Source organism: Trichoplusia ni, chromosome 24 (assembly GCF_003590095.1).
Source record: "Trichoplusia ni isolate ovarian cell line Hi5 chromosome 24, tn1, whole genome shotgun sequence".
NCBI classification, from domain to species: Eukaryota; Metazoa; Arthropoda; class Insecta; order Lepidoptera; family Noctuidae; genus Trichoplusia; species Trichoplusia ni.
Window position 1 is genome coordinate 777,655 of NC_039501.1, and position 26,224 is coordinate 803,878.

Genomic DNA, 26,224 nt, shown 5'->3' on the forward strand with positions numbered 1-26,224 from the left:
AACTTGTAACGGTTTTGCATTATTTTCGACTGAATCATACCTTTAGTGTTACTTCTGACTTCGTATTGTAAAACTCGACATTAGGGCTATTTCGTGCCTTTGCATGAATTATGACTTTCGATCGACTTGTAACAAAGCTGAAAACTCGGTCGCATTTTCTTTCCAGGACCGAATCGCGAGAAAATTCGTTTTTGAATAAAAAAAAACCATTTATTACATTAGTCCAGTTCTGGGCATATGGACCGCATATCAACTGCAATCCAACAAATTGCAGTTTAAATACAGTTGATACGACTGCAATAGAACTGCGAACCCAATGGTATTTCTTAAATCTCTAATTGCCTTTCTGACTCGTATTCCCCTTCAACAGTTGCCCCGGAAGCCGTGAAGGTTCGCGTGGAGCCTGAAGAGCTGAAGGTGGGGATCGAAGCCACGCTCTACTGTGACGCGGCATCCAGCAACCCTCCAGCTACTCTGTCCTGGTGGAGAGATGGAATACCTGTGCAAGGTAAGTAGATTTGAACCTTATAAACTAGATGGTAAGGTATGTTTTTGTTTTACATCGAGAAATTGACAACGGTTACTTGATTTTTATGTTCCTTTTAGAATTATGTTTTTTTTTTATTGGATGATTATTATCCTCTTCCTATTACATTACATAGCTGTCATGCTAATAATTAGAAACCCTGTAGAATAAAAAAAAATACTGGCTGATATTTTGTTGCTAGGTTTTTTGAAATTCATTGAACTCTTGCCCATACTTCGACCCATACCTAATCAATTTATCATATTTTATACTGGTTCAGACTGATTATTTAACATCTTCAGAGAATGTAACTTGGAACATATTGGTTCCATATTTAGAGCAATGGCTATTAAGTCTTAAAAATTCTTCATTCAACAAATTTAAATGAAAACGCCAATATGGAAATGATGATAGTTCATTAAAATGGTTACAACTAGGTTAACTATTAACAAAAATACTACCGGAAAAAATCAATTGGAAAGTATGGAACCTGACCAGGATATTTAATCAGAAGCTTCCGTAAAATTTACAGAATTCAGCTGTATTAGATATCCTAAAGTTTGACTTCCCACGATAATGGTAGGCGAAATTGTCGTTTTAGAAACATGATAGCCAGGAAAAGTCGTTGATATATTTTTAGAACGAATTGGCATGTTATGTTAACACAGTTACACAGATCTCGTATGACACAATCACCTCATTCCAAAGTAGTATGTCCCTGGTTAAGTTACATAGGTCATAATAACTGTATTATATTAGCTAAGCTATAAATGCACAAGTTGTATGGTTCGGAGGTTAAGCTACGCTTGGTACGGTCTGTCCGTCGATGAATGACCATCTATGACTCCATGTCATAAGGAGTTCCTTCGTGTTTCGGAAGACACGTTAAATTGTGGGTCTCAGCTGTTATTAATACATCGTCGGTAGTTACAAATTAGGTCTTGTATATGTACGTACAAGTTTTGTATATGACTTGTCACGCATGGTGTTTAATTCAGTGTCACGGAGCTGATCTCCTAAGACATTGTTTAATTTATAAATTTTAAACTGACGTTTTTAAGGAAAAGGAGGAGTTTCTATATTCGTATTTTCAAATATTTGTTACCTCCGAACTTCGGACTAGTTAGTTTAATTTTGTTTATTCTTTTTTTTTAACTTAAAATGTAATTTGGTCCCATATAAAATAATCAAGCTTATGATTGTTTGTGTATGCTCTCTCTCACCATTAACATTTTCTCCAGGTCTCCCAATGCAACTGAAGAAAGGTCTGCACGGAGGCACTGTATCCACGATCGAACTGAAACTGAACATCACTAAGGACCTGAATGGCGCCGTCTACACCTGCCAAGCTATGAACGAGGCCTTACAACGGAGTGTCCACGATGCATTGTCTTTGAAAGTCTTGTGTAAGTAACTGGAAACTGTTGTTCTATTTGCCTTTGTATTTGTTAATTTTCTGTCTATCTGAAGTTCATTTGGAATGTATTGGTGTAAAGCGATTGTTCCCTTTTGCATTATGCATTAATTTGTATACTAGATTTTATACATGTCTGGACTTTCTTCTCGGAGCGGTCTGATAGGAAACATCAAAATCATATCAATTGAAATTAATTGTTCTGTTAGTGAGATATCTCCACTTATGTCTGTCTATGAACTCTGCGTTCTTACAACGTTATAAAAAAATAATTTCATTTTACATTTTTTTTAGTTAACTGGCGTCGAATTTTCTAACGACGTCCTTGTTAGGAAGGAAGAGGGGAAAAGATAGGCCCTTGAACAAAAGAACCAGATCAATCTGACCATGCCTGTGTCCTTAATTATGTATACCAGAGTCAAAATCTCTGCTCATCTCATCTTTTTCCAATGTATTGAAAGTAACTTTCATTAATTCCGCATATACCTAGAAATAAACAATTAACATGACTTATTATCTACAGATGCACCTATATTCGACGAGACTACCCCCTACACGACAGTGGGGGTAGAAAACGAACCTCTCATCATAGTCTTAAGGGCTGATGGAAACCCTGGCAGCATCACTTACACATGGACTAAAGATGGTCTTCCGATCACACAGTCTTCATATAGTACAGGGAGTAAGTATATATTTGTATACTAGCTTTATCACGTGGGTTTGTCTACGCGAATATCAGTTATCACAGTAAAAATTTTGTGGGTTTGCAGTGACCAAAATGGGCATAGAACACCAACAGTTTATTCTTTTTTTACTCCGCTATAATCATGCTTATTTATCGGGAAAGCCGTAGAATCTAGTCGTAGCTTTAGATCTAAGAGTCCTTTATCATGACCTGAGTGTGTCGAACTGGCAATTAAACTATTCTATTAGGACCGCAAAATAAACAAATAACCTATAGAACTACCTACATCTAGCAGCATGTATAATAGTATGGATTAAAGTGTAATTTAAAAAATATGTTTCGTTGAAAAAAAATTGTTAATAACCGTACCAACATGGACGTCAATTCCCTTAAAAACTACACATAATTACTTATATCCCTTTACCAAAAATATACAAAATTCAAATATTTTTTCATAAACACATTATCCTTCTCTTTATCAACATAAAGTATTTTCTCTGCATCAGTTCAACGGGAAAACTTGGAAAATGCTATCATTATATGCATTGGCATCCGTTTTAACTTTTAACCAGTAAAAGAACTTAACTGTGATTCTTGTTGACCTAGTTTTTAACCATTACCGCTTACTACAGCATACATAGCATTTAAAGCAGACTTTCTCGGTGCGAGCGAGATGCCGCTATCCAGTGAAGATTGCTATCTCGCTTCCTCAATGACTACATTTCTGAGGCAAGAGCTTATAGTAAAGGAATTCTTTCACAGAATGTTAATGTTCTAACTTTGTTATTAAACCTTCTTTGTATTAATACAAATAAGGATTTTCGTGTCCGTTTGTGATATTAAAATATAAGTTTGAGCTTTTTAAATACAGTAGCAGGCTTGATATCTAGGTCAGAAAAAATGTGTATTTTGTATGTCTGTTTTAGTCGTAAGCCTTTAAAAGTCTGGACCGATTTTGATCAAGTGTTTTTTTAGATAGCTGAAATTAAATTAGAAAATGTTTAGCATCACAAAAAAAATATAATCAATAAATTACTGTACAAAATTTGATATAGTTGGAATTAGGAAGTGTTCAAAATGGGAAAGATACGTATGAAACCGCGCGCGTATCTAGTCTTTCATAAAACACACATTGTATTCAAAGTATTCATGTTATTTCATATTTCAAGCAATTTGCGAACAAGTAGGTTAATTTATGTAAAACATTCTGAAGTAGAAATTGAAATTTCCATCTTTAAATGCCAACATATCGTGTAAGACGAGACTTCAAATTACATATTAATTAAGTACGAAACGAATAATGAGAACCTTTGTATTTTCTTTACTTAAATGAAAGAATTTTTAATTAAATCATGATGAAGGGTAAAAGAAATACATTGTTAGATAACCTGTTTTTTTATCAAATCCCGCGGTAAGGAATTTAATCTTTGTGTCGCGTGGGGTTTCACAAAAATTCAAGTCACATGCAATAATATATCAGATTCAGAACAAGCATTCGTTGGACACACAAACGCTTGCCCTACGCGGGGATTGAACCAATGACACGTCGTGCTCAGTGGGTTTGGCGTGGTGACCTCAACCACTCGGCTATGCGAGTAGTCCAATTATTTGACTCTCGGAATTTATAATCGCGAACTCAAAGTGAGCTAGCCCAAGAGCTAGCCCAGCCGTGGGCCTCGTATATGCTGGTATTATATAGTAACAAATACATAACTTCTGGGCTTTACAAATGAGCCCCGAGTAGCACTAATACCTACTGATTTATGTGTATTATGAGCGCTGTACAATAGGTAATTATTATGTACAATGCTAACCGGTATAATAGCAACGCCATTATAGCAATTGGTCATGAAAATTGTGCCGTTTTAGTGCAAAATTTGTAATATACATATTATGGATGACGTAGTTAGAATTATCAAGTTTTAAACTTCGTTTTTTTTTATCGTAAATTTAAGAGTATTTTTTACTGATACCAAAAAATTTGGTTCCGAAGAAAGGTTTATTTGTCCGATTGTAGCACTGACGAAATGCTCTTATATACTGAACGAACAAGTTACGTCACTTGTCGGTAATTAATGTCATTCCAAAATCGTTTAATTAGATTTTGGAATGACATTAATTACCGACAAGTGTGCTTGAAGCGTGGGCTGGTTCCATGCGACCCAGAGCAAAGAATCGTGCAAAGATTTAGAAGAAGCCTCTGCCCAGCAGTGGGACACATTGGGCTAGATAAAAAAACATATTTGAAGTAACCTGTTAAAAATTGTCATCGACTCATCTTCGGATAAAACCATTTTCACGTAATTATTAATCTCCAATCCCAAAAACCAGCCATTAAAATATAACCAGCATACATTTCAACATTCAACACACAACTACAATACTATTATTCTAAAACTAGTACAAGTACCACATATAACAAATGAAGTATGAACACTAAACACACGGTTTGTTGCGAGTCCGAATTACAAAGTAGAGGATTAGGAATGGCTAGCTCTTGTTGGTTCAGTAAGTATGCATGCGGGCTGGGCTACCTAACTATGGACTTAGGTTCGGGTGTGTTTTATTCAGATACTAGCTGTTGGACGCTGGTTTCGTCATTTGTTTGTGGTATTATATACCAGTCATGTCCCAATGTTGGGTATAGACGTCTTGATATGTAAGATTGAGGACTAGGATGGTTTTTTTTTTAAGTTGATAATATATTTAAGACAAAAATGTATAATCGGCTACAAATTAAACCAAACAGGGACTATAAACTATTTCAGTCCGGTTTATTCAGTCCGAAGTTGTGTGGTATCAAACATTAAAATAAACAAAATATAGAAGAATTGAAAACACCTTTTTTAAAAGTTAGTTGAAAAAACGTGTGAAACGAACGTCAGACAGACCAGACCACAGATACAACCTGCTTTACTAATAATTATTTTTTGTTCTAGATGACAGGATCATTTCGGAAGGCAGCATGTTGAACATGACGAGGCTGACGCGGCATGACGCCGGTATTTACACCTGCGAGGCGGTTAATTCTCAGGGTGCTGCCGTCGCGAATATCAGCGTCTCCGTGCACTGTAAGTATTATAATAATATATAGTCAGACTAGCTGTTGCCAGCGACTCTGTCCGCGTGCACTTCAGTTTACAGCGCGTGGTGGTTCCCGTTTCTCTTAAAATTCAAATACCCAAAAACCGCTGTGCACATATTTCATTATTTCGGATAAACAATATTGTAGCCAAATTTCAAAGCCGTAGACCATTCCAAAAAAAAGTTTCATATAAAATTTGACCCTGCTTATAAGCTATTTTAATCACAATATTAGTATTACAGCGACAGGCTGAACGTTAACAATACAGTTTCCTAAATGTAGGTTACCATTCCATTACATTTTGACGTATTGCTAACCTCTGAAACATAATAGACTCTACCCGCAAATTCAAACTTCAATGCTTCCTAAACAGAATTGTTTATCAACTATTGTTTATTAAAGTAGAGTCGGCGAATTAACTTGATGGTTACAATCATCTGCTTGCAATATGCTCAATGAAATATTTTAGGTGTATATTGCTTTTCCATAATTGCTATGCTGTCCGACAGGGTCCAAAAATCCAAACAAAGATTATTTAAAAAAACTATTAAAAAAACATGTTAAAACAAAATACAAATAAACTTATTTAATAAAGGAAATCTAAATTACGGAGTGGGGTCTCACGATATTGCTTGCCAAATGACACTGACCAAAAACAAGCATCGGTCAGGGAAAAAGCGAGTCCTAAGTTCTTAGATTTAATCTGCTGTATTTTGCAAATGGGCAATAATGTTTAGTAACTTAGTCTGTTTCCATTGATCTATTTGATGGGCATTAAACATTAAATAATTCAATATGTCATAATTGGTCTTCACCCACACTTAACTACACGTATGTCCATTTAATTATACCTATAGTGTCCTATTTCTCAAATCTGATTGTGCAGAATTTTCGTTGCCGTCTGTACCTACCAAACTTACAGAGGGTAGCGAATTAGAGTATTTTAGGTTCCTCTTAATGGAGCCTTCAAAGATCTCCTCAGGTTAATTACAGCTTCCTTGAATGGTAAATTCATTTAAAACTGTCCTCACAAAGAGTGGAAATTCAATTTTATAGTGAAAGTGATTTTTTGTCGAAATGGAAGTTAAAAGGGATAAGGGGAAAAACAAATCTGCATTTTTACTGGCATTTCGCTACTATATTGGCGTTGCTCTATTAGCTTAGCTGTTTCGATACAAACGATTTTCCATCAGTCGTTATTTCGTCTAATCTGGTCATAGATTCTGTCTACTTGGACTAGTTTTTATTCATAAACTATACCTAGTTTATGACTAATTGTTCAAAGTATGAAAAAACCACGTCACGATATCAGCTTGTAAATCAACCGTATGAAAAGAAGATCTTTAAGATTGTATCTTTGTTCTTGTATCATGATCTGATCACAATCTTTGCGTTTTTGTTTTAGATCCTGCTGGTATAAAGTCGGTGTCTCAGAGTGAAGTATCCAGCCCCAATACTGATGCTACTTTATACTGTACGGCTACTGGTAAGCCTCAAAATGACAAATAATTATTTATCCCAGTAAAATTGTCATTTGTAAATTGTCATTTTTAAGTATTTGCTTCGGTAATGTTTCTTAATTTAAAGCAACAATATTTGGACCAGAAATCTTGGATAAACCGCTGTACATAAAAAAACACCAGCCGAATCGAGAACATCTTTTTTTCAAGTTGGTTAATGAATTTGACTATATAACTTAAGTTTTGGTATCTTTTTAACTGATCTAAATCACCATTCAAAAACCTAAACTGTCCTTCAAATTATACGTAAAACATGCAATTACAAACAATTCATCATTACAGGAAACCCACTGACAGCGGACAACATTCGCTGGGAACGTGAAGGATACAAAATCAACCCGAACCACGTGACCTTTGAACCTAGGAACATGACTAGCAGCCTAGTAATAAAACAGGCGAAGAGAGAAGATGTAGGGAACTTTCAGTGTGTGGTAGACAACGGTATAGGCAGTGAGACGAGAAAGGATGTGATGTTGGTAGTGAGGTTTAAGCCGGAGTTGGACAGTTCACCAAGCTTGATGAAGTCAGCGTCGAACGTCGGTCAAGTTGGAAGGTTGACGTGCAAGTAAGTGTGATTTGGAATATTGAAAATAATAATTTGTTAATGTATTGTTATTATTGGCTTGGCTTTGCAATTTTGTATCAGAGTTTGAAAAGTCCTTGCTGAATCATTTCAAGATTCTAGTGACTAATGGTGATGAAAATTATCGTGAGCAAGTCGTGAGAAATTATTTGAGCATAAAAAAATATCCCCATTATATTATCAGTTACATTTCAAAAAGTAACCATAAATAACATTATCCTTTAAGTGTAAAGTATTGTAGAAATATAGAAAATAGGCCAGAGAGGACTCAGGCTGAATTATTACAGTGAAATAGGACAGCCATGTTCAAAATGATTTATGAATGTTAAGCAAGTCCATTTAGCTTTGTATCGCGAAACCCAGGGCGTTCAACTTTATGCATACCTAAGTTTTATGTCAACCTATTTCTAAAGAATTTGAAGACAATTCGAAGTAGTATTAATGGTTATGATAAAATTAATTGAACACAGGTGTTTTTTTCTTTTTGAACTTTCATTAATATAGCAAATATATTTTTGATTTTGACAGTTTGACTGCTTCTCGAAACTTTATTACTGAAGCACCTTTGCCTGTCTACCTATCTTTCAACAGACCGTACCTCATGAACACAACATATATGTGAACAAGAGCCAAAACAACAAAAGCTATTAATAAAATTAACAAATACTATTCAAATAATGCCAATTAAATTTTAGCGTTAAGCTGTCACAATTAGTCAATTTGTGCAATACGAGATCAATATTGAACAAAATAGAATTCATTTCTACGTTCTAACGGTAGTATTAGTTGTAATTACAGTTATTGATCATCAAAAAGTCATCCATGTAGCTACTTCAATGTAAAACGGCTATAAGTACCTTAACCAAACCAGTCGATTGCTAGTCAGACTTGCAACACTGATGAGCACGTACATAAAAGAAAATATGAAATGGTGATCTGTCAAATTGGTAACAGTATCAGTCATAGCTTAACTTCGATTCGAAGCTTCAATTCAGAATGTGTCGATGAAGTGACAGTAAAAATGCATCATCTGTGAGAATTTCAACTATTAAGCTATAACGGTTCATGCGTTACAAATCTGTGATAGACAGACGTTCAGATTCGCAGTCTTTAGTAATAGAATTCCTACATTACCCTTTAAATTCAGCACTCTAAACACATTTTATAACTCGTACTATTATTACCATATAAGTACCATTCTAACCAACACCTTCCAAACCAGATGCAAAGCCGCCCCAGCACCAAACTTCACTTGGTCCAAGAACGGTGCCAAGTTACCAGTCAACACATCCACAAAATACTTCGCCGAGTACCACAAACTGGATGCCGTGACCTACACGTCAGTGCTCCTCATTAATGACGTCAGTTCCTCAGACTATGGAAGCTATGAATGTGGTTCCAGAAACGATTTGGGCTTTTCTACTACCTCCGTCAAATTGGATATTACTAGTGCACCTGGTGAGTCTGGTTTTTGTGTATATTTTTGTGGTAAAATTACAGGGCTACGGTAAAGGTCTCGGGTTCGCTTCCAAGGCACGCACAGATCATCCTTTTTAGGGTATAGAAGAAGTCTTCAGTCTTACAGGAAGCTGACAAATTAACATCATCAATTGACATGATTATAACCTTGTTAGTTCTCAATTGAAATTTATTAATCTTTCTAGGCATTTCTTGCAATGGTTGGATATCGAAGTCAAACCCTTCATGTCTGGGCTTATGTTGGAATCAATTAAATGTTCACATAGGTCGTGCTGGAGAAATTATGGAGAGGCCTATGTCCAGCAGTCTACTGCTATAGGCTGAGATGATGATGATTATGATCTTGATGATGATAATAATTATGGAGATACAATCTTGTTGACTCAAAAACCAAGTACTAAAATAGCTGTATAATAAAATGTGTGTGTTGTTTTAGATCAAGTAATATCTCTAATGGTGACGAATATAACCCACAACACGGTGACGTTGCAGTGGGTGCCTGGATTCGATGGTGGTCTGCCATCTTGGTATAGAATACGTTATAGGTAAGATGATTCATATTCTTCCTTAATAGTTTCAAAAACATTCATGTCTTTAGCCTTTTACAGAGTACAGACAGCTTTATTCATTAGTACGTGGCTTTGTGGGTATTGAGGGGGGGATACTAGGGAATTTGAAGGTAGTAACGCTGTCTATTCATTCTGAAACAAAACAGAGCGACTGCAAAATGTTCATAGTTACATTCTCTATACCACAAACAATATAAATAATTTAACACAAAAAAATATAAGTTAAACTGAATATTGCAATGGTTTTCTATTGTTAGTATTGTTGCTATCATTCTCTTTGTGTTTGACCACACAATGAACATTAAAATTGACCATACTATGAGTATAGTAATACATATAACTGCTACGTCTGTTCGCAATATTGAATCCATGTCTTATTTTTAGGAGAATCTTTGAAGAATCATACAAATATGAAGATGTAGTACCAAGAAACGCGACCACATTTACCATCGGAGGTCTCGAAAGGAGTACCGACTATGTTTTCTCTGTAATGGCTATCAACAAAATTGGTCAAAGCAAGTATCGGCCTGATGATACTAAAGTTACTACACTGAGTAAGTATTTATTTCAATTAGTTTTTGTTATATTTATTTTAAATTTTGTTGAAATATTGTCAGTATAAGCGTAAGCTAAAGCTTTTGACAAGGGTATAACGAGACTTCTGTTTGAAATATAAAGAAAAAAAAAGCAAATCTAACACCTATCATGACTATAAAATTCGGGTTCAAATCCCGAAAATAAATCACAGTGTAATGAGAATAAAAGTCATAATTGTTTGTATAATAATATAAAATGTATCAAGGGTCCCCCAAGGTGTATTTCTTGGTCTAATAGTAGTATTCTTTCCACGCTGCATCAGACATGATCCCATCATCAATACAGTCTTCGTCCGAAGAATATAACTACAACGTGCCAGGAGTGTTTATAATAACTGGCACTATAGTTGGCACAGCGTTAATACTTCTCAATGTATTGCTGATCGGATTCTGTCTGCATAAGAGGACTAATAAAAGGATAAGAGGTTTGCATTTGTATTTGGTGTTAGATTTTAAGCCTTATTTTTTTAGTCTTTAGGTGTTTTTTTGATTGATTGATGTTGGTAGTGTGTCAGTAGATTGTAGTTTTTATTATATTTTAGTAAAAATCATATTTTCTCATTCTACTTTACACACCTAACTCATTTTATAACAGTCGGTTGAACATTTAGAAAATATATTAAAATTGAATTTCCAGTAACTTTTAAGAACGCATTACAAAAATTATTGTCAGAGGTAGTAGACGTTAAAAGCATATCTACTGTCACGAAAGCTTTTCAGCTTTCAGTTACAAAGAGCAACCATGAAATTATATTACAGTCAAGGGCATCGTGAAAAGTTCACAGGGAACTTCGTAGCTTTGTGAATTCAGCTGAAATAAGATATTTTTCAAGTGGTGGGAATGGTGTTAGTGTTTTAAAGAGAATTGGGCAAAGCGTACTTACTTAACGTAAAACATGTCTGTTGTGACTTTGATATGTTTAGAAAGTTTAATCTTTTCACAAGCTTACAAATGTACGGCTTTTTGGTCTCGAAGTGGAACTTGTAATATTGTCACCAGACGACGATTCTTAAAAGTTTGTTTAAACAATTGTGTATGAAATCGTGTCTCAGTATATTTAACTATTAGAATTCTTTTAAGCTCACTTAAATATTCTTACTAGGAACTTAGACTAAAACTTTGAATTCCAAAATAATTACGCGGTTTATGATTTGCTTTCTGTGAAAGTCACAAAAGTAATTATTGCGATCAAAACAATATTAAACTATGATTATTGTTTTGTTTTTATTAATAGTAGCCCGCTAAATATAAAATAAATGACTTCTTTCTTATAGAAAGAAGACATATCATGGCCCATTTTTTTTTTATTACCTTATCCAAATCGTTGAATTATTTCAAGATTCATCCCCACAATTTACCGACACACCACCAATATCAAAATCATCATCATCGTCAATCATTTTTATATTTATTTGCTAATTATTTTCATTTTCTTTCTTTAAAGCATCATCAGAAGTAGGCGAACTAAACGTAGTGTCAACTGAATATGTAGAAACAGCTGATGTATCAAAGTCTGTTGTTATTTACGTTTCGATAACTGGCGTTGTATTAGTATTGATAAACGCTGCTTTAGTTGCCTGCTTCGTGTTCAAAAGACGTTCACGACGTCTCAAAGGTAAGATTTCTTTTGCTTCTTTATTATTTTCATCTGCCTTGATTGTCCATTTAACTTTATCAGTGAGAATTTTGCTGTATTCATTGTTAGTTGCGAAAATAGTAGTGAAAAATTCGAAAAAGAGCATTTTAGGTACATTTTATTTTAGCCTTTTCTCTCTTTATCGTTTTGTAAATTATAGGTAAATACGTGATCTTAAGTTACAATAATATTAATGCCCTTGGGTTAGTCTAGTCTACAAAGGACGATGTAATATATAAATTCATACGAAAAATATTATTATTTTCGAAGTAATTTTCTTTATTAGACTAATTATTTCGACCTTGTCTGGAATTTTCTTACATGATACTTAGAAGAAATACTGGGCTTAAAATATTTTTGTAATAATCTTCCCTGATTTGTTTGTTACGTTACTCGTAATTATGGTGGTTGTTGTCAAGGTTTTATATAACATTCTATTTTAGCTATATCAAGTACCTAGCAAGATTAAATATAATTCTCAAGAGATTATATTACCTTCTAAGTTTTACATAAGTTTTTTACTTCGTTTCGTAAAACATAGTCTAACTTCCCTAAAATTAAGAAATGACTTTCAAACCAAAGTTAAATATAACGGTTTAACCATTTCTGATCTTTAGCGAGAATAATCAACAAAAAATAATAACCGATTTTAAAGAAATGTAAGAGATGAATTAAACTGAAATAAATTTCACAATTACAATCTCTTACTTGAGAATATTAAAAAAGCCATAATAGAATCATAAATTACTATTGCTAATTAAAATGTAAGAATAATAACAATTAAATTGCAATGCAACGCGAAGCTGTCGATAGCAAAAACGTTAGAATTAACAAAGGCATTAATATTGGCAATAAATATTAACGATGTGGTTAATTTATTGTGATTTAGTTTTACTTCATCTAGTATTAATGTTTTAGTTGTTATGACAGTTGTATTAGCTTTCATGTTTCTTCTGGTATGTGAATTGAACTGTTTCATGGATTATATTTGGGTATTCGTCTTTCTTACGATTTGTTTTTTGTCATCGATATTAGTGAGGTTATGAATGACCTTAGTTCTGTATATTGGAGTTTGCGTGTTTGTTTGTTTAAATGTATTTTCTTCATTCATAAACAATTGTTAAAAGTTTGATCTGATCTGAGATAATTTTTAAGACTAAGAAGGACTAACACGAAATCAATACACGTGCTATTTTCCAAATTAATGAAAATCCGAAAGGGTTATCGGGGTCTGGTACACAAAAGGCAAAAAAAGGAACATGGATCGGTTTTAGTCAACAAAAGTCAGACACTCCTTTCCGTTCAACCCAAATCTCAAAAACATTTGATGATTTCCCATCCGGAAAAAAGGGATACTCTAATTATAATTCTAGAAATTGAGGCAATGGCAATTGATTTGCGTTAAAATTAATTACAAAAAATGCTGTTCGTACAACAGTGATTCTGAATTTATTGACTTTATCGGGATTACCCGACTAGTTTCGGACCCAACCTGAGTCTTTAATCAAGATTCATCCATATAACAGTTCACATTCACACTAAAACGCACAAAATGCCCAACTAAAACTCCAAAAATCTTACACAGAACAAGCAGGCCAGGCTTCCAAATCAGCCACTATAGAGATGTACGCGCCATCATCATACAATGACACAATGACTGGAGAAACCTTAAGCTCGGTGTCGGAGAAGTCAGAAACCTATTCTCAAGATGAAGGGGTTGATGACCGACAGCCTCCACCGATACCTGAGGTCCCGTCGATGCCGACCAGGCATATGCTGTCGCAGGTGAATAGATTTTCTGTATGTTTTCATTTTGTACTTAAATTTATGTAGAACGGTTTTTCCAACCCTGATATACACATAAATAGTTTGTCGTTATAAATATCACCTTAAGTGTAAAACTTAAGGTGAGATTAGATGTAATGAGAATTGGATGTAAGGCTTGTGATTAGTCTCAATCATGATCATTTGATTTGGTTAATGATTTAGTAGATCAGCCATTCAGAAATCCGAAATATTATGCTTTATATTAATGACATCATAACCTGTTCCTTTTAAAATTTTCTAATAAATTACATTATGAACTTGAGTATTAATTCATGAGTCCTTGCTGAATCAACCATCACAATCTGAAAATAGGTTAAATACTATCAGTTTTACTTGTCAGGTTGAAAGAACTCTCTAGAGTCAACATTCCCAAATTGGCTACCCAGAGTAGGATAGTCGAATCAAACGCCTTTCTTTAAGTCCCGACACTGACTCCGAATATCACCTTTAAATATCATCGTCCTCATCCTCCAAAATAATTCCAACCTTATCTCCATTAACACAGACAACGGACGCCTTCCTAATGGATGACCAGGGCCTGGTCATCCCTCCCCCGCTGGACTATCCCCCGCCGAACTACGCGGTGTATGATGGAGGCGACCACGCGCGGACACTTCCGCATCCACATCGACATAAGGATATCAGTGGACACAGTACCTTGGGAAGGAGTGCTGGTAAGTTTTGGAACTATAAGTATTGTTTTTAGAAAATCATTAGTTTTGAGGGGAAGAGGTCTAGATATTTTAAAAGAATTCCTCTCTCATTACTGAGCAAAAATTGGGTTTTTTAAAGATTTGGTATAAAGGCATTTGGCAGTCCAATTGTTGGTAATTTTCTCATACATCCAACCAGATCCCGTCTTATACAAATGATTGGTTAAGACCGAGAAGTCTAGTAACAATGTCCTTTATAGATAGAGATATAAGGGACATTCATGAACAAATTATATAAAAGCCTTTTTGCCTTTAATAAAGACAATTTTTGCTCACAGTGTACCTTAATACTTACTAGTTACCTATATAAAGGGACCCTAAGACTCACAACATATAACTAATTTGCATTGTACATTCCACGTGTAATTCTCTTTTCCTTTAATTTTGTTCTACTCCCTGGAGAAAATAGTCCAAACTTTTAATACAAAACTTGTCCTCCATCTTGAACCCGTATAATATGTTGCAAAGTGTATATTACTATGTAATCCTAACTGGCTAGTATATGCAGGTAAGACTAACTACGTGCCGGCCCCGAGCCCGATGCCGCCGTTGGATGGATCCTATTACAATATGGCCTCCGATAGGTACCTGTCTTATCCACCACTCATCGGAGAATATTTGCAGCAGGTAAGTTTTTATTTTATTTTACGGTATATAGCAAAATTTTAAGTTTTCCGATTCGTCAGAACTGTTTTTAAATATTTTTTTTAATAAACTCCCGCTCTATTGTATTTAATGTCTCGGCATTTTCATACATTTAAGTCATATGCTCAAGACACCTAGACTCAGAACAAGCATTAATAAATCAGACAAACACTTGCCCTACCAAGGAACATCATCACATTCATTTATTAACTTTTTTTTTGACAAAAACACACATGAAGAGTTCACCTTCATCTAAGTCCCTAATACCTAACCAAATTAACCATAGATAAGTCTAGTCCTAACATAGAGGTATAATAATTTTCTTAATACAAATTTTCTTTTTCTCCGCATAGCAACAAGGCCGCACTCCAACTCCCCCTCAGCAGTACGGCGGACAGCTTCCCAAGCCTCATCTGATGAACGGCGGCCTGCCAGTAGGATCACCCTCCCACATGGCGAGCCCACCACACAGCTACGCGATGGATGGTAAGTGGTACAGCAATAAGCTAGGGTACTTAGAAAATGGTGAAGGGAAAACGGAATGTAGAGTCTACCACGTCTTAAAGGAATGTGGGTGTGAAAGAGATGCCGCTCTGTGACGTATATTGCTCTCTTACTCTGCCATAATCTATACTAATTTAAAAGCTGAAGAGTTTGTTTGTTTGTTTGAACGCCCTAATCTCAGGAACTACTGGTCCAAATTGAAAAAATCTTTTTGTGTTGAATAGACCATTCATCGAGGAAAGCTTTAAGCTATAAACCATCACGCTGCGACTAATAGGAGCGAAGATACAATGGAAAATGTGAAAAATCAGGGCAGATATAAATTATAACTTATATCTTCTAACCACGGGGACGAAGTCGCGGGCAACAGCTAGTTGAATAATATTTTGAGTCGGTTTTTCGTTGGGATTATGTTCTTTATGTTAAAAGCTTAAGGGATTGATTCTTGAATTATGTTTTTCTAAAATACTAGGAAAGTTTTGAAACATAATTTTTTAACTCTTTGTGTAGATATACATACAGTTATAGTATAAGAGAAGGACAAGGGTTTTGTCCTTTACAATCAAAACAAAATAATATAAAACTACATTTTTTTCTTTAGCAAGAAAAACGTTGTTTAAGCAGACAAAACAGGAGAGCAAAAAAAAAAAGATCATTTTAATTGTAAAAAGAGAAAGTTTTTATGTACTTTCATGTTTTTATTAAATGTCATATTTCTACATTGGAATTGAAACAAGCATTGGAATTATTAATATTTTAGTAATATAATTCTGCTTTAAACCGACGATCATTAAATGTCAACGTGTTTAAAGTTTATTAACCTAAGTTTTAAAGAATAATGGCAGTTTTCTTTTCGTAAAACCATTCCGGCACTAAGGAATGAAAAGTATCCTAATCGAAAAAAAAAATACTCAATTTTGTCTTTGTTAAAGCGAAATCCTATGTTTGACTTGTGAGAGAGAGCGCCTCTGGCATTTAATTTGCCATTGCCCATTTTTTGAAGTGTAAAAAGGTTTAATTCGAAAGCAGGCATTTGCAATGGACCGCCCAAGAGTCCATAAATGAAGAATTCACTATAGTAAAGAATTGATTCCTTGTGTCACGGGGGTTTCACGAACATTCAAGTAACTTACATACAGACACCCAGACTCAGGAAAATCATTTGTAGATCACACAAACCCGATACACGTCGTTCACATTGTCTTTGGCATGTTGACCTCAACCACTTGGCAATGCGGTAGTTTAAAAATTCTGTATTACCAACCAGGGTTGCAGGATTCCTCACGATATTTTCCTTCGCCAATTTTTCACCTACCTACTTACTAAATAAGTCGATTTGTGTTCAGACAGACAATCAGCTGGAGGCACTCTAAGGAGGCAGCGGTTGGACAAGATGGCCGCCGTCCCGCCGCCTGACGTCACAGTCCTGCATCAGGGTAATTGTGCACAGGTAAGCTATACACATCATCATCTTTATCATCTTCAACATAACTAATATCATCATAGTTATCACCCATTACGGTTTTGAGACCTAGGGCTTCTGCAGATGTTTCTATTTCTGCCATATTCTTGGAATTTTTATTTAAACTGCTCTCTTTTAAAACAAAACTTTGTAAAAGTTGTGAAAGCGAGACATGGCTTATAGCGACCTTTCGCTTCAACAAATGCTTTAAAAATGGGAATAGACTTTTCAATCCGTCTAGGTCTGTTTAAGTAATCTTTAGTCTATTCCATCATACATATGAAATAAAATACATAATAAAAACTAAAGGTGTTAACAAAAACTAACAAAATTTAATAATTCCCATCTAACAATTCCACTGAAAAACCAACCTTGAGACAAAAGTTATAGGACAGACAATTCTTTAAATCCTCTCGACATTTGATACCATCTTATTAGATTGAACTGCACTGACAAATGGTTACAGATAGGTCTTATAGAGTAACCCTAGACTTGAAGGATATATCCTTGTTCCCTTTACAGTATGCAGACTGCAGACAGAATCTCGGATATTATTATCTACTCGTATGTCTTCAGCTGTAGAATCTAGTGTTATTTTTTTCTTCTGCCCTTTTCCTAATCATTTCATGTTTGTCTTTCATTGATCTCTTTTTTGAATAAGAAAGGGTAGAATTACAATATCTGCATTTTTATTTACTTCATTATTTCTTGTGTAATGTAGCCAGTGTACAATACGTTTATTTTTTATAATTATGTTTTGATGAATCTAGTAATATGTTTATTTATTATAATTAGTTTTGGGATGGGCCTTTAGTAAGTTTTCAACAGTCGTTGCCTACAGGTTCCCCGTATAGCATTCTATAAGATACAAGACTATTAAAATCTTATGATCTATCTCCCTAAACAAGAATCCTATAATTCCCAATATTTAATTTGCCAGAGTGTGTTACGAAATTGAAATTTCTTCGATAACATTAAAATATTCCGTTCCATTCAAAGCGTTTTCTTATCAAATCGGGTGGAACAATTTCGTAATTGCAGATTAATTAACAACAATTCCCCCTTCCCTTGAAATTCCAATCTTCAGGAACTTTCGAGTGGACTCGGGAATTTTGAACTTTTTGAGAAAACTTTGTCATTTTGCGTACAAAACATAATTCAATGAATGCTGTTGAATTTGGACGTGACTAAAATTCTATCGGGCTTAATTGAAATAGAATTTGGCATTTCCATTTTGATTTTCGATTTTAGATTAATTAGAATTTTGGGCTCGTTAGGAATTATGGAATTAAACGTTATTATTATATAAATTTTAGATGACCTATTTATTTGATGACGAAATAATTTAAAAACTGACCGTAGAATATATTTTTTTTTTCAATTTGCCTGTTGTCTCAGGAATAAAGTAACTAAATATTTTTCAATAATTTATTTAATGAACACGTTTGTTACAGCATCTAGTCCAAACGCCAGCGCCAAAGCAGCCACAGTCCATATTGAAAGACCCATCGCGTCACAAATACGGGAACCAGTACGGCAGCCCGATATCCACAAGTACTCCACAAAACTCGAGTCAGATCCTCACAGTGCAAAACCTGACGTCTGACGTCCCACAGTACGGAACCATCAAAAAAGAGAACAAGAAACAAAACGTCACCATCGACGAATCATTCAACAAAAGAAGTGAGACACACGTTGTCTAAAAAACTAAGTGACAAGTGACTAAAAAAAAGTGCAAACTGACTAAACAAAATTGTAAAGTGGCTATGAGTGTAAGTGAAGTGTAAATAAGGACTAGATAAAATTGTAGATAGATTTATAATAATTGAATGTGATACATGAACGAACTCTTATTCGACTAGTGTCCGTTTCGTAGATAGTTTTGACAATGTTGCCTAAATTAGTATTTGGGCTAGTCGGGTTGTATTAAAAAAAGTTCGACTGACTTATCAATATCGTAATAGGTAATACGTCCAAACGACATAGGTGAACAAAAAAAATATGATTTTTTTCAATGTCCAATTGTAAAATCATTTTTAGATAATACATTTAGGAGTTAATGTACGATTTTATTAATTTTTCATTTGTTTGAAGGCTGGATCTTTGTTGTTCGACAATTTGTTGTTGATTTATGAAAATGTGCTTAGTGTTTGAGTATGAAGGTCTAAAATTGAATTTACCTTAATCTGATATTGTGTGACAAAAAGCTGTCGCTAATTTTCATTTAGTGATTGTTTTTTTTTTTGCTGTCTTATTTTTTTTCTGATTTTTTCGCAAATTGTCGAACAATTTACTGATATGCGAATCCAAATTATTATTGATTCCATAAAAGGATCTCTTAATTAAGTTTTTAAGATAATTATGATTGTTATAAAAAAATACGATTTTTGAAAACGAGAAAATTATTGTATCGGGAGAAATTTTGAATTTTATCCTGTAGTTTTTTGATTAAATTGTTCTTTAGGAAAATGTTAAAATACATTTTTATTGTTAAAAATGGTTTTTTAAACTTAAAAAGTTGTTCCTGACGGTTTTTCTAATTACTTTGAGGTCATCGGTAAAATTACAATTTTGTATTAATTTTTTAAATATATTTTTATTCATCTCAAAACTTCTCAATTAAATATTAAACTATTATAAAGACCCCATTACGTAATGTGTCAAATATTAAACGACTGTCATTTATGTACTGTAAATTGTAATTTTTTACAAAAAATAACTGTATACATATTTACAGTTTTATTATTATTTTGTAAATGTTTACTCGTAAGTTACTTTTCTCTGCATTTTTACGATGTAAATAAGAATATTAATACTCAAAGCGCGAACTGACAATAAAATAAGTTCAATTAATTTTTAATTTATGCACACCTCGATTATAATTATGTAAATAATATATGTACCTAATTGTATTTTTTTTTTTAATTAATAGCAATTCAGTCCCAAAATTTAATCGGTCATAATACACATGCCAAAGTTTTATTAATTTTAAACTTTAAGTTATTAAGATACTTAATTATTTTCTATTATATTTTTCTTTACATCGAATTTGTAACAATTGCAATGATTTTCATGAAAAAAAAAGATATTTTTTGTTCTCCAATTTTGAGAATCCATCCATTGACAAAATACGATTTTATATTTACAAAAAAAAAAGTTCTATTGTTACATTTCGAATAAAAATAAAAAACCTAATCATATATTTTTTGTTTTATTTTGTTCCTTTTTTTCCTTTGGTCGAAAAAAATCCAATTATTAAAACATATCAAACGAAAATCTTTTTTGATTTTTATTTTTTTCATTGTGAACTGAGAAAGTGCCAAAATAGTTTTCTTTCGCGACTAACTAACCACTTAGATAATAAACATTAGCTGGGTTGACGTCCTTCTATAATTAAGTAAATTTAGTGAAATATTAAAACCGTGCCTTATACTTTTACGCCATTTTGAGAATAAAATATCACTTTAATATTGCCAATTTAGTCATAATGAATATAAAACGAACTTCTAGTCGTAAGTGCATTTATTTAATTCGAATTTTATTAAAATTAAATCATTGTGAATAGAGGCTTTCATTCAAAATCATTTTGGACAAATGAGAAAAAAAAACATTTTAATTTATTTCTGATTTTGTCCTCGTCTTAAAATTTTATAAAAAAAGCCTCTTGTAAAAGATATTTTTCATCATAATTCTGTTGCAAAATATTGCTCAGTTTTTAATGATTTCGTTTAAAAATATGAGCTTGTCATTTAGCGTTAAGAGCTAATCGAATGTTCAAAACATATTGTCAATACGATTAAGATAATTAAATAAAATAATTAATTAATTAAACAAGTCAATGTTAAAAAAAAAACTTCGGTAAATATCGTCGATATAAAAATTATAATTAATGAGATGTGGTTTTGTCTTATCATTTAAATAATCTATTTATTATTATTAAAAATAATATATTATGAAATAAAAATATTAAATTTTTAGTTCAAAGCGACCACATCTTTACAAAAAAATATTTTCTAATAATTTAATATTGTTAAAATAAATACTAATCTTTAAGGTTTCATCAATTTGTTTTCCTTTTTCTTTCAATAAAAGATATATTTTTCTTTATTTATCTTTTATTAAGACAAATTGATGAAACCTGTTACTTCATTTTCAGCGGTCATTGTAATAAGCCCAATCAATAATGGTATAAGGTTGTAAATTGTTCTGTAATTCAAAAAAAAAATGTGACTTTGATATTACGTACTTACATAAAGCTCGTTTGTGTAATCAGCATAAAATTGAAATAAAGCGTATATGTTAAAATTGTTGTTTCAATTGAAAAATCACAGCAACTTATAGTTTCACGAAGTCTTAATATTCGTCCACTTTATTGAGACGTTTTCAATAGAAGATTATAAGATTTTCTTTTTTTATCAAAATAAAAATCGTCTTTGACACAGCTTTTTAACCGTAGTTTTTAATCTTTGGCCTACAGACAATTAATTCTTGTTCTAATATTGACTGATAACTTCTTTGTGGGAGCAAGACAGACTGAGACATTCTGGCAGTCTTCAAGATGTGTTGGAATGCCCTTAGATTTTTTTAAGCTTAACTTTCAACTCGCATCAGAAATGAGGTAATCCGTCAGAGAACCAAAGTCATCGACATAGCCCACCGCATCAGCAAGCTGAAGTGGCAGTGGGCTGGCCATATTAGCCGAAGAACCGATAACCGTTGGGGTAAACGAGTTCTAGAGTGGAGACCACGCCTCGGCAAACGTAGTGTAGGACGTCCTCAGGCACGGTGGAGTGATGACTTGCGCAAGACGGCTGGCAGGAGCTGGATGCGAGAAGCCGAAAATCGATCTCAGTGGCGTGCACTTGGAGAGGCCTATGTCCAGCAGTGGACTGCGATAGGCTGATGATGAACTTTCAACTATCAAATTACAAACATTATTATTTTTTAATCCTTATATCGTGGCGGGTTTTCACAAACATGCAAGTCACATGCACGACACCCAGACTCAGGACAAGCATTTCTTACGCGAGGATCGAACCGGTAACACGTCTTGCCCAATGTATTTACCGTGATGACCTCAACCACTCGGCTATTCATGCAGCGTCTCACATTTTGCAACACGAACATTCTGACAGTACATAAACATACCCGAAAAGCTATTACAAATTTAAAACGAGCTGTGTGCAGTCAACACGGGGTTAGGTCAGGTTGTGAGTGAGAATCATAATTTCAGAAAGCCGAGGGAATTACTCGCGTTAATTCGGAAGTGTAAATCCGTGACTAATATGCTAAATACAGGTCTACCGTCAAATGCAGATCTCTGTGTTGTTTGGTGTGTGGCATAAGCGGGAGCGATTTAATTATTATGTTTATGAAACGGCTCCCGCAGAAAGGAATTTAATCCTGGTGTCGCGTGCACAAGGACATTGAACCTCAAAACATGCATTCGTGGATCACACAAAATACTCGTGGTATTGGCGTGGTAATCTCAACCACTCGGCTATCCGTTATGGCGATTTTTTAATGTCAAGCATTTTTTTTCGTTCCGTTTTTAGATGATTTTATTCCGTGGCGTTTATTGATTGTAAAAAAGCTCAGCCAACTGACGAATACAAATCGAATAGACACAAATTTTCTCCAATGGATCACCAAGATCAAGATTCAGCAACTCTTGTTATAATTATAAACTTAAATCAGTATTATTCAAACGATAAGGTTATCTAAAAAGTGTTATCATTGTCATTATTGATCAAGAAAACAACTCAAAAATGTTAAAAACAAAAAGTCGAAGTCACGATGAATCATTATCAGTATTTGTGGTCAATATCTCTGATAGCGGCTAAAGTTTACTCAGAACTTCAGACAAAAGTTAAAATTTTAATCCCATTTAGTATCAGACATCGTAATGGATTAACTAGGCTTTGTAATCTCGCCCTTTAAGCCTAAATTTAGAGGTATTACTGGAAATTTCATGTTAAAATAGTAGGAACTTAGATCGTTAAGAATCTTCATTTTTTTGATAAAATTAGACTTTCTACTAGTTTTAATTTTTACTTGCCGTTGCTCGCGGCTTTTGTTTGCTTGGGTGTCAGTTATAAATTCAATACAAATAGTATACAATACATATAGTACCGTCTTTGACAAATAGTATGTGTTAATCCAAGTTGACTTTTGGCTATCTCACTTTTTTATTGCAGTTCTTTTAACTGAATATACTGATTTTATTGATTATTTTTTTATTTAACTACAAATAACTGCCATTTAAACCCATAAATAATAATATTTAGTTCATTAGATTTTATTGAAAGTCGCTTATCTGCTTTTATTGTTAAAAAAGCTATTCAATAAAGTCTGTCACTCCCTTCCGCTCATCCCAAAGCGGCATGAAAACTAGAAAAAAAATACTTTAACGTTAATTAGTACCTAAAACCATAACATACTTCGAAACCACACCACACACAACTTACCTCCATCAACTCCAATTACAAAACCAACATAATTTGATCTCGCCACCTCTCACAACTTGGACCGCAGCCAGAAATACGCGTGAGTTTGGTTCCATATTGATATGTTAATAGCAGCGTAGCACACGAAGCGATAGCACCCACCATTTTATATATAGATATATATATCTACAGGCTGTTGTTTTATTTATACCTGAATATACAGGATCGCTCGCTCCTGGCATTTGATTATTGCTATGAATAAATTAGATGTTTTGTGTGAAATTAGGTGTTTAGTTTAAATACAATTTTGTATGCAGTATTCAATTGAAGCTTGTGGCTTAGCTACAACTGCACAAGTTGATTGATCACAGGTTAAGCTACACTTTGATATGTCATGACCTATGTCATAGATTTCCTAAGAGTTGCGGATATTGTGGGTCCCGTTGTCTCAGTTATTTTTTTATAAAATACTGGTAGTCAGCTGCGTCCGGTTAAGGCTAGACTGATGATGACTCCTGAAGTTCAAAGTTTACATCACATCATTGTATCCAAGCTAGCTGTACTACTACTATGGCCTGATAACATCTATAAAAGATGATTAAAGCTGCATCCGTTTCAGGTGGTTTGGCTTTGGCACTTGCGCTGATGGCTAACAAGGCCTATACGGGAGCGACATCGCCGGTCGCAACGTCCGCAGACAAATTGAGTTCCTGGTGACGTAGATCGCGTTTTTTGGAGAGCAGATCGAACCAGGCACTGTCATGCGCGACCACTGCATCAGATAATTTTTTCCTTCAACTATCACGGTCATCAGAGACTTTTTCCCAGATGTTCGGGTCGATTTTAAACGATACCATGTCTGTATGGGGGTAAAAACTACCACTAATCTTCTTAGAGGTTTTGTTGGAGAAATAAAATTTACAATTAAGTTAACCACGCTTGTTATAAATATAAAAAAATTTCAATTTTCAATTTTAAAATGTAAAAACTCTAAAGAGTCAAACGTTTTTTAAAATCTACCAGAGGCGAAATTAAGTAAAACTCTTGGATAAAATGTCTTTTACTCCATCACATTCATCCAAATATCATTGAGATACCGAAAACTACGTGGCTAAATCACAGCAAGCGCGAATACGTAAAAAAACGTCCAATTAAAAAGATATGATATCCAAAAATAAATCAGCATCTATTTACAAATGAAACTACCGCACTATCTTTTATTACACACACTTTTCAATCAGAAAACATCTCGTCAAATCCTTTAAACTGGAAGCAACGACGGGACTTTCTTTACCCATTAACCAGAAATCACAGGCGGAACCACAGGCTAAATCTACTCCAATATATTCTATGGCCGCCAAACTTGGCTAAAAGGAAAACCCTGTACTTCACATTAGTGTATCGGACGGGAACCAAGCTCACTGAAGATGAATATTAAAATTTCGGAATGTAAGTATACTTTTAACTATATTTTTCAAAATGATATGTAAAATAGATTGCTCTCTTGAAGGAACATCAAATACCGAATTCTTGGAAAGTGTGTTAATGAAAATTTGTTGAAAACCTTTTCTTTGATGAGACAGTAATTTCGTTAATTAATAATTCGTGATCAGTTTATTTCAATTATTTTAAAGTGTCAAGCATTTATATGTTTGAGGGATAGAGATGGATCTTTTGAAGGCATGTATATTCGAGTGGTGCAGATCAGATGGCATTTTGTATAAGAAAAATAATTATACGTTCGTCACTTATATGAGGCAAATAGTACACCATTTGCAAATAGCTGTAAAACTAAAAGGTGGTAGTACTTTAAAACACACTACAAAAAGATTTTCGTTCAAAATGTCATTGAAAATAATCTGATGTCTATAGATTTCAGAAAAGGTTTTTTCTAGATTATAAATTGACCTATTTGCTCATCCACTAAACAACCTTGGTAAGTATTGCTTAGTCCTCATAATGCCTTAAATTAAACTATAAATATTAAAGTATTAAAAACACAGGAGATTGTCTAATAGCACCACCGAAAACAATCCACCTCAGCCGCATTCTTATAAGTTTCCTTCCCCTTCGTTTCTCGCTAATATTTATGACGAATAAATCAAGATTAATATAAGATTTATTTATGAACAACAAACAAGTCATTCGTAACCCAAATCTTTATAATAACGCCTCTCAGATTACAGAGTCGGCAGAATTGTTACATGGGTGGTTTCTAAGACGGTTTTCCTTAAGTGGTCTGTCTGAAATCAAATTCTGATTAAAATTGGTAAGAACTAAGTATGTAAAAAGCTGTTTTATGAAATGGTGAGTGCCTTTGATTGACAGCGCCTTCCATCACCTCTCGAAGCAATACTTTTATTTAAATCCGGATTCTGACACATCTAAATGAAGGGCATATTTTTTTTAATCCGTTGAAGTCTAACATTATTGGAAGTGTGGATAAGGTGAAATTCGAGGATTTATAAGTCCACATTTTTTTAAAGTCCAATGAAGAATTCGGGACTAATTAAAGTCGGAAACCTTTTTAAGT

At 33.8% G+C, this 26,224-nt stretch overlaps 1 protein-coding gene across 1 annotated transcript; it reads left to right on the forward strand.

Moving 5' to 3' along the window:
- Window positions 1-438: 438 nt before the first annotated feature.
- LOC113505163 (nephrin-like) lies at window positions 439-19,460 on the forward strand. Its single transcript, XM_026887740.1, has 16 exons — window positions 439-508; window positions 1,768-1,932; window positions 2,464-2,622; window positions 5,565-5,696; window positions 7,116-7,196; window positions 7,513-7,795; window positions 9,036-9,271; window positions 9,729-9,837; window positions 10,246-10,415; window positions 11,903-12,073; window positions 13,680-13,879; window positions 14,427-14,595; window positions 15,143-15,261; window positions 15,633-15,765; window positions 17,130-17,233; window positions 18,700-19,460. The coding sequence occupies exons 2-16, from the start codon at window positions 1,776-1,778 to the stop codon at window positions 18,946-18,948; spliced, it is 2,472 nt and encodes an 823-aa protein (XP_026743541.1). The 5' UTR covers window positions 439-508; window positions 1,768-1,775; the 3' UTR covers window positions 18,949-19,460.
- The last annotated feature ends 6,764 nt before the right edge of the window (window positions 19,461-26,224 follow it).

Coding starts and splice junctions, on each gene's coding strand:
- LOC113505163 (XM_026887740.1), top strand. CDS start 1,776: ATGCAACTGAAGAAAGGTCTGCACGGAGGCACTGTATCCACGATCGAA. Junction 13,880..14,426: donor CCAGGCATATGCTGTCGCAG/GTGAATAGATTT, acceptor CCATTAACACAG/ACAACGGACGCCTTCCTAAT. Junction 17,234..18,699: donor ATCAGGGTAATTGTGCACAG/GTAAGCTATACA, acceptor CGTTTGTTACAG/CATCTAGTCCAAACGCCAGC.